Source organism: Otolemur garnettii, unplaced genomic scaffold, assembly GCF_000181295.1.
Source record: "Otolemur garnettii isolate 467f Iridium unplaced genomic scaffold, OtoGar3 scaffold00048, whole genome shotgun sequence".
NCBI lineage: Eukaryota > Metazoa > Chordata > Mammalia > Primates > Galagidae > Otolemur > Otolemur garnettii.
The window spans coordinates 8,551,964-8,560,953 of record NW_003852443.1 but is presented as its reverse complement, the minus strand read 5'-3'; the positions used below and the strand labels follow the sequence as shown (position 1 = coordinate 8,560,953).

Sequence of the window (8,990 nt, the reverse complement as noted above, 5' to 3'; positions counted from 1 at the left end):
CACATCTGGTGGTCTGCCCTGGGATACCACATAAATACACATCTAAACCATGCTTTATAAATCATCAAAGCAGTGTGAGGCAAGAACTGGGGTAAGGGCCTAAAACTCTGCAAAAGCATAGGCTTAGCTAAAAATAATGATAATAACCAGCCACTGTTCCCTTGTTTACTTGGTAATAATTAGTCATGTCCCTTTGTTTGCTTCTCTATAATTGCTACTCTGGAGTCACATTGCTGGTGTATATAAAGATGCTTCACTTTCTCCATAGATAACATCACCTTTTGGAAACTAAAGGCAGTTTCTGTGATTTCTTGCAGGCCCAGCTTTCCGACAGAGTGGCTTACCCAGCCAGAAGAGTGACCCTTACCAAGAAACTGACTCCATTGGGCCTGGGACCCCAGGAACTGAAGCAACACAAGCAGGTGATTTTTATACCTGTGTAATTTTGCATTGAACCTAGTCAATTAGCAAACCCAGCTGCCTAATCCTTTGCCTACCAACTGTCCCTAAAAACCCCATCTCCCAAATTCTCAGGGAGTTGGATTTGAGAAATTCCTCCCACCTTCCCGCTTCCTGCTCTGTGGAGCTAAACCTTTTCTCCCCTGCAACCCACACTGTCTCAGAGTGCTGGCTGCTCTCTGTGCAGTCGGCGATACAACTGGCTTATGGCAACACACCCACCATTCCACCTTCAACTTCTCCCCTCACCCCCAACCCCCAGCAGGCAGCAGCCTGGCCACAAATCCTTCCCAGCTTCTAAAACAATCCTGCGCTGATGGATCTTCTTGCTCCCTCCTTTTTTACTTTTACCTCCTAGTTCACTTTTACCTTCAGCTCTTGCCCCTGTGAATTAGAGGAGTTCATCCTCCCTTTGAAGGGGAGGGGAGGAGGAAAAAGAAGAAATTAAAGAATAGAAGTGGCTCAGAATTTTCTGGCCCAATATTACAGTCTTGGAATGTTTAGTGGGGATAGCACGGTGTTCTTTTTTTCACTTTCAGCAATAGCCTAACACCTTTATTGCTTGTCCTGCCTGCTCTGTCTAGATGGTGTTTTTTGATCTCATGCAACCTTATACCATGAAAATATTTCTGTCTCTACCATTCCCTCCAACTCTGCCCCCACATTCGATAGCAACTTACATTATATACTCTTCGCTGTTTGTTTGCCAAAGAGCTAGACCACAGTATAAAAACAAGCCCAGGTTAGAAAATTAGCAGGAATGCCCATTCTTAGCTGGTTTAAGTTATTTTCATGTCTGTTTATGAATGAACAGAGAATGAGTATGTCCTTGTCCAGATTCCAGCCTATCCCCTACCCCAGCCACTTGCTCCCACAAGGATCTGTGAGTAGCTCAGGCAGCCAAAGTCCCAGTAACCGCCCCCTGTTGCCTTTGCTTAATGGGGGCTTCTCTGTGGCCCTGCAGGCTTTCAAGCACCAAGGAGTATCCTCAGCCCTTCCCATTCCTTTCAAGGGTCAGGCAATCAGGCAATCAGGGTGATTTATTTAGAGTCAGGCAATCAGGGTGACTTTGGAAAGTCACTCAACTCTCTGAGTCTTATTTCCTCATCTATACAAGCAGGATGATAATAATACCAAACTTATATGGTGAGAATTCAAGGAACTTGAGAGTTTCACAAAGTGTCTAGAACCATACTTTATATCTATGGACTTGCACAGGAAAATAAAAATCTCAGGACATCCCCTCCCCACATTCCTTATACAAAAAGAAAGGCCAAGCCTGGAGGCTGATTCAACACCCCTTTCTGAATTAATAACTGTTCAAATATCATACATTAGCCAGAGTCCCCCGACAAGCTAAACAGACTCAGGCATCTGTAAGGACTGCCCCCCATAGCTCATTCATAAGGAAATTTCTTCCTGGCCTCCCATAAACCAAGACATGCAAATTGTAACTTTAGGTCTACAGGCTAAGTCTGGTTCTTAAAATTAAATTAATAACGGAGTTGAATAGACAAGCTTATCTCCCCAGGTACAGAACAGAAACAAGATCATTCTTCCACTTCCCCAAGGACAGCTGCGTAATTGACATTGCTTCACTCCCTCCTTCTCATCTAACATTTACTTGACCTTACATAAAATGTAGACTTCCTGGGCCTCCCAGAAATGTAATCTTTTGCCTCATTGCCCACAGCAATCCTCCTTTTTCTTTCTGTGGGTCCTATACCCTTTAAAACTCAAGTTCCCAAATTCCACTTTGGGAAACATAGGCACAGATACGTCTGTGGCTGGTTTTATCCAGGTGCATCTTCAAACTTTGGCTTAATAAATCTCCGTGGATTGAGATCATTGCCTCAGTTACTTATTTTGGGTTAATAGGCTATTGGGGGGTTTGAGTGTGTGTTCTTTCAAGGTTCAGCTGAGCTTTACACAATCACAGGATACTTACAAGGTTATTGTTTGTGCAAACCTCACCAACTGAAATAAAAATAACCCCAAGTTCTGCTCAAATCTGGGGAAATACTCCTGAACATTTTAAATATACATAGACCTTAAAAAGTAAGTTTTATAATACTTATTATTAAATCTCCAAAATTTACCTGAAGGTTCTTTTTCTTTGAGGAAAACAAACCCAAAAGAAAAAGCAATAATCTTTTCTAAGTAAAATATAGTAAAATGTCATTCTCTGAGGTATTCAAATAGCTGTTAATGGGTGGACAGCTTCTGAGTTTTGAGTTCTCAGCAAAGATATTAAATTGCTGCTGAGGGTTTAGACATTTAACTTTCAAGAACTTAGATTGATGATGATCATTATTTTCAATACTGTTGTTTATTTACCTGGTAGATTTCCCCCCAAAGGCCAAAGGACTTAGCCCAACTTGAAAGCTGACCACAGATCACCTTGGTGTGCAGGCCCGAGGCCCTGGGCTAGACGTTTCCCTCTGGTGTGAGAGAAACCACTTCGGTGAGTTGGGAAGGGGCCTTCTTCCCCTGGTTAGTCTGCCTGTGCCAGTACCCATAGCCCCCAAACAGCTGTGAAAGGACCCGGAGATCTCAGCAGGACAAATCTGCAGGTAATGGCCCAACAAGAGTGGCCACCCCACTCAGCTCAAGTTCAACTTGTTCAGGCTCCAAGAGCTAAATGCTCCAGTTTTCCATCACTTGTGTGCTTCCTCCTCCCCTTAAGAGGGCTGTGGGACATTGTCTGGTCTGCAATCTACGCCTGAAATGCTGAAGGCCTTTTCTTTAATGGGCAAATAAATTGAGAGATAGACACTTGAGTTTATCTTTTACTTGAGCTGCGGGAGTTTGGGCAAACCCTGGAGCCCTTTAGGTCCTTCACCTGTAAGTGCACAGGGCTGGGGGTAGGTCTTTAAGGTTCCCATCAGCTTCAGATGTGTGTTTCTAAAGTGACAGCAAAATGAGAATGAAAATACACGTAAGGGAGAGAAGACATTCTCATTTTATAAAAAGTCACCTCATGATTAGAAGTGTCATGAAGAGAGTGGTTCAAGTCACGATTTCACAGATTCCATTCAAACAGCCTTCAACTCTGTATGAAAGATGAAAGGTAACTTACAGGCGATTCAATGTCCTCTAGGAGTAAAACAGAGCAGCGTTCACATTTCAACAGAGTTTGGGCTCGGTGCATTATTTTTTTGACAATTTTCTCCAGGTCAGTCTGCTCCTCGAAGAGGTCATTAACCACCTCTAGCAAGGCCTAGGAAAGATGAAATGGATGAACTTAGGTGGATATAGAACTGAAAAAAACAGTCATTTTTCTTCTCAAAATCCCATTTAGTCATTGTTCTAGTAAAACATCATAAACATATATATATATATATATATATATATTTTGCAGTTTTTGGCCTGGGGCTGGGTTTGAACCCGCCACCTCCGGCATATGGGGCCAGCGCCCTACCCCTTTGAGCCGCAAGCACCACCCCAACATCATAAATATTTTTGTGTGGCAAATTTTAGAAGCTTCGATGATTGTTTGACTTATTTCCATCATTTCATTTTAGAACACACTCTTAACCTGCCAAATACAACTTGAGGGTAGAGCCAGTCCGCATAACAAGGATTATATAGTCATCTGCTGTGTCTTTTTCTCCCTTTCTACAGTAGTTTTTCTGCAATGCAAGTAGGTATAAACCCAACATTTTATAAAGGAAGAACACCTGATTATCTTCAAAGCACATTTATTTCAGAAAATTACAAACCAGCTCTTCCTCTCTATCAGGAAGAAATAGCTTCTTGGTCAAACGTGAAACTCATTTTCACTAATGCCCATCTCTCACAGTACTCTGAAAGAATTATAGAGGCAAGCGCTAATTAAGATTCAAAGCCTTCAAAATATATAACCTCCATTAATCCTCTGCATAAGAAGAGGGAATACTAACTCAACTCAAACTGGTCAAGAGCACGCTAAGATATTACTATATATCTCAGGAAAGAAAACATCATTAAAATTTCTATTGAAATAGCAGAATGAAAAGCACACAAGTTGAAGGAAAAAAACTTAAGTTCTAACTTGAAAACTGTAGATGCATTTAAAAAAATTTAATTGTCACAGCCTATCATTTTATCCAGATATGTTAGCTTACAATTTTTGCATCAAAATAATATGCGTTTGGAATTTTAATAACATGGCTATTTCCAGACATTTAAGAATCATGGGTTAAGTACAGGTGGTAGATACTATGCTTCTCTCAGAGAGAAATCATAGTAACACAGCTCAGAATTGGCCAGAGGATGCTTTATGCAATAGAATAAGATGTGTGATCTCAAGTCTGACCTCCCACAAAAAGATTTCATGAATTGTCAAACTCACATCTATTCATCATAGCCCAGACCATCATCCCAGGCACATTACTAATTTTCAGCTTTGGTAATGAATTTGATTTGTCCTGAAACCATTTGAAACACGAAAATTTCTCCTCTAAATCTATTCAGGTAGGAAAGCCTTTGAATGAGTTAAGACATCCATGAAATGAGTCTGGTTTATGGAGCACTTAAAGAAGGGCCAAATACCCTGGGTAGTATTATCTCTAAAGAAAGACTGAACAGGGCTAAGGCCCGTATTGCTGTAAGATCCCAAAGCAAAGAGAAACACCAGGAGGTGAAAAAGGTTTTAAGTGAATCCTGACGATTTGGCATCTGGACAGCAAATCTCTGGAAGGGGTCAATGCACAATAACTTCAAATATAAGATTAAAAATGAGATGGTTGTCTGAATAATTACAAATGAAATTCTCTGTTATTAAGGCAGGAAACATTATTTCCTTAATCATCCAGACTACGTCTTCGGATGGATCATATTAACCGAACAATTATTTAACTTTTCAATTTGTTGTGACTGCATGGAGAGAGCCTCTGGGACCCATATACGAGAACATTCATCTCACAGGGAAAACTAATTGTGCCTGACTCTTGCACTGACAAATCACATTACAGTAATTTTATTGTTTCTAGTTAAAAATTGCTGCTTTACTAACAAGTGATGAAAGTTTTACAAATAACAATGCACGCTAGCTCCAGAATGGGGGAAAAAGAGGAGGAGATGGAGGGTAACGTGCAATTCGACAGACACCGGAAGCATTTCACACGGTTGAATACTCCCTGCCTCTTGGTGCCACTTGCCTTCCACAAAGTGACTATCTGCATCTTGTCCCTTCTGCTAGTGACCTTCTTTTGCTGCTGGGCTTATCCTTGGACCTCTTCCCTTTACTTATGTACACCTTCTTCTCTAGATTAGCCCAGCTAGGCTTCTGGCTTTAAACACAATCTATACGGTGATGGGTCCCAAATCTTAGTCTCCAGTCTGCTATCTTCCCCCAAACTTCAGATTCCTTTATCCAACTGTTTATTTGCCAGCCACAGAAGCCAACAGTCTCTCCCACTCATTTCTGACATCAGCAAGCCCTGCAGAGTCCACCACTAATTGGGCAGAAATCTCTCTCTTCTCACTGCCCTTGTCCCACCAGCATTACATTTTGACCTCACTTTAGACCTCTCCTAACTCCTCTCCCTGCTTACAGCCTTGCTCCTACCCCCTAGCCAGTTTACTGTCTCTAGGAATGCCAGAGTGGGATTTTAAAAGCTAATCAGAACCAGGTGAATTCTCCTATGGCTCTGTGGTACTCAGAATAAAAGCCAAAGCCCTTGTGGCACCCAAGGGCCCTTCTCCCTCCTGACCCCCAGCTCACCTCTCCATTCTCATTTCCTTTTCTTTCTTTCTGTCTGCTTTGTATACACACTGACCAAGGTTTCTCCTGCCCAGGACCTCTGCACTTGACACTTCTACTGCCTAGAGTGCTCTCCCCAGAACTTTGTATGGCTTTGTTCCTTTTCATTCAGGTCTCTGGTCATACATCATCTCCTCATGGAGACCTTCCTGGTCATCCTGGTCATCCTCTATGATAAACATTCTCCCATTCTGCCCTCCCCAGACCTTTTATCTCACTTCAATTTTCTTTATATCACTCAGCACAACCTGATAGCATATTATTTTCATTTGTTTTCTTGTCTATTATTTATTGTTCCTAGTAGAATAGTAAGTCCCACCAGGGCCTGGATTTGGACAGACAGCATTTGAAGTGAACCACACAATCCATATTTGTTGAAAGAGTAAATGAATCATGCCATACTCAAGGATGCGAAGATCGACTCTACATGAAGCTTCCCCTTAAGGAGTTCATAAGGGGGTAGGAGAAGGAAGCCCTCATTAACTGAGTAAACTCCATTTCTACTCTATAACCTTTTTATCTTTGGCCAATGTGAGTTGTTGCTTTTTAATGTGTTTTTAAAGTTGCTGGGCCTTTTGCTTATCAATTACAAACTTGTATAAATTCAAAAAAATGTTATAATATAGTATGAAAGAAACCCACAGTAGAACCATAGCCATAGATACAAGACAAACAGTGAATGAAAGGGGAAGATTACCTGGAAGACGGGATGGATCCTGAAGAATGTGCAAGGCAGAAGGCAGGGGGTGGGGGTGGAGAGGAGAAGGAGACATGACCCATTGGGGATGGAGGGAAGGATCTGGTTAAAGGTATGATAAAATGCAACAACCAGACTGCTCAAAATTGGACAGTCTGTATTGCTGGATTGCCAGATGAAAGGAGAATGGCAAACTTTGGGCTAAAGATGAAAAGAGGACCCAGATCAGAGAAAAGGTGTCTTACGCCTTGTTAAGGATGATGGCTGCGGTTCTCAACTGTGTTCATCTGTTTACTGAGAAATATTCATAAATTATAATACCTAGCAAAGGAAGTTGTTAAGCAATTTGATGATCAGATGAACTGAGGGTTTCTTTTTGAAATCATCTTTCTAATATATCACTAAATTGTGACAGTAATCTCCCTATGTTTAAAAGTAGAATGAGTTGAATAATTATGGTTAATATATCTTCGATATTTTAGAATTCTTTTGAGCACTGGTCTTGTTGTCACTATTTAGTTCATAACTCATGAAGGTATATGAGCTCAGTCCCTCTAAGAGTATTTTTTTATAATTTTATGGAAGTCTTTGTATTATTGTTCCAAGTGTCTTTTGATACTGTTTCAGAAAACCTCTCCAATTCAAAAACAAAATCTTGGAAGTGGAGTCAAATCAAGTTTTGAGATGTCTTGCTTCTGAAAGGAACCAAGTTGTAAAAACATCACCCAAACTGCCTTCTCGTTTCTAAGCTACAAACAGGCAAGGATCTGCTGCCTCACTATACAGATGTGAAATTAATTTCCTTGTAAGAAGGATCTAGGATTATTTCCCCCAAACAACAACAGAGAATTTGAGCTAGAAAAGGGTATCTTCAACCAGCGCCTTGCAGGATTATACAAATAGTAAAGATTCCTGGACTATAGGAAAATCATCTGCTGTTTTTAAAAGATACAATGACTCACAGAGACCAGGGAGACAGAGCAGGGTGGATTGTTCCCTTTCTACTCACCCTGCTTCTTTCATACTCTTTCCTGGAGGCAGCAAAAAGCTGAGCATTAGATATGGCGATTCCACAAAAGGGAAGATACATCTGCATAACCTGGGGGACAGAGAGGATTAAGAACATTAGGACGGAAGCACATTAAAACATCCATCCCTGAACTAAATCCCACAGTTCCTGCACATGCCTGGCTGTAATTCTTTCCGATCATCGAGACTGAGTGTGGAGATGTCGATACTAGCATCTCAATTTGAGAAGGAATATTTTTCAGAGTTAATGGTAAGATGACGTAAATCAAGCTTTAACTGGGGAATTCTCATTTATAAAAACACAAAGTAAAGCAACAGATTATGAGGGCTGTGATATAAGAATTGTATCTAAAGGTCATTATAGTCCCTTTTTGGTAAAGAAGAGAATGAACTGTGATATGTCTGGAATTTAAGGCAGGTTCCCACACTCACATTTGGAGGTGGGTGGGATATAAGTCAATTCCTTTGTTTAAAGGTATTTGGTCGGTACCATATACCTTTAACCCTGTGCCACTCACACCTGTGGCGGGGATTTCAGCTTGAGGCTGGACCTGTTGGCCACCAGATTTTAGCAGTGGGCCCAGTGGGAACTTAGGGCCAGAGGGTTTAGCAGCCTCTGCAAAAGAGATCTAAGCGTGAGACATAACTGCACCTAAATACAAACGGGTGGGATGGTTCTAATGAAGCCTGTTTGGGGAAAGGCTGGGAAGCCTGTGGAAGACAGAGCTTCTCCTTTGGGCAGAAACACCCAGCTGTGACGGGCTAACTAGATAGATGGACCCTAACTAGACTGTCTCATCACAAGGCTCTAGGTCTAGAGATTTTCACGACCCCCTGGCACTCTCACTCAATTCATCTCCAGTTCCAGAGAAATAGAACACTCCAAGTAAAAAACTGAAAGAACTATTTCCGTAAACTCTTCACAACGTATAGAAACAAGTGGCATTGCTTTGGAGCTTCTCTACAGCCCGTGGAAGAGTGGGTTTTCTGTCGCAGTCTTTCTTTCACACGCCCACAAGCACAGGTGCCCAGGGCGGAGCCGCAGAGCGCAGAGCAACG

The 8,990-nt window shown here is 41.6% G+C and overlaps 1 protein-coding gene across 1 annotated transcript in view; it reads right to left on the bottom strand.

The window, feature by feature from the left end:
* Positions 1-8,990, bottom strand: part of PDE11A (phosphodiesterase 11A) — a 393,899-nt gene that overhangs the window by 244,781 nt on the left and 140,128 nt on the right. The window contains exons 3-4 of the mRNA XM_012806178.2: positions 7,912-8,001; positions 3,539-3,679 (exon numbers count right to left, since the gene is read on the bottom strand). Coding sequence (XP_012661632.1) covers positions 3,539-3,679; positions 7,912-8,001 — 231 coding nt within the window. The remainder of the gene's footprint in view (positions 1-3,538; positions 3,680-7,911; positions 8,002-8,990) is intronic.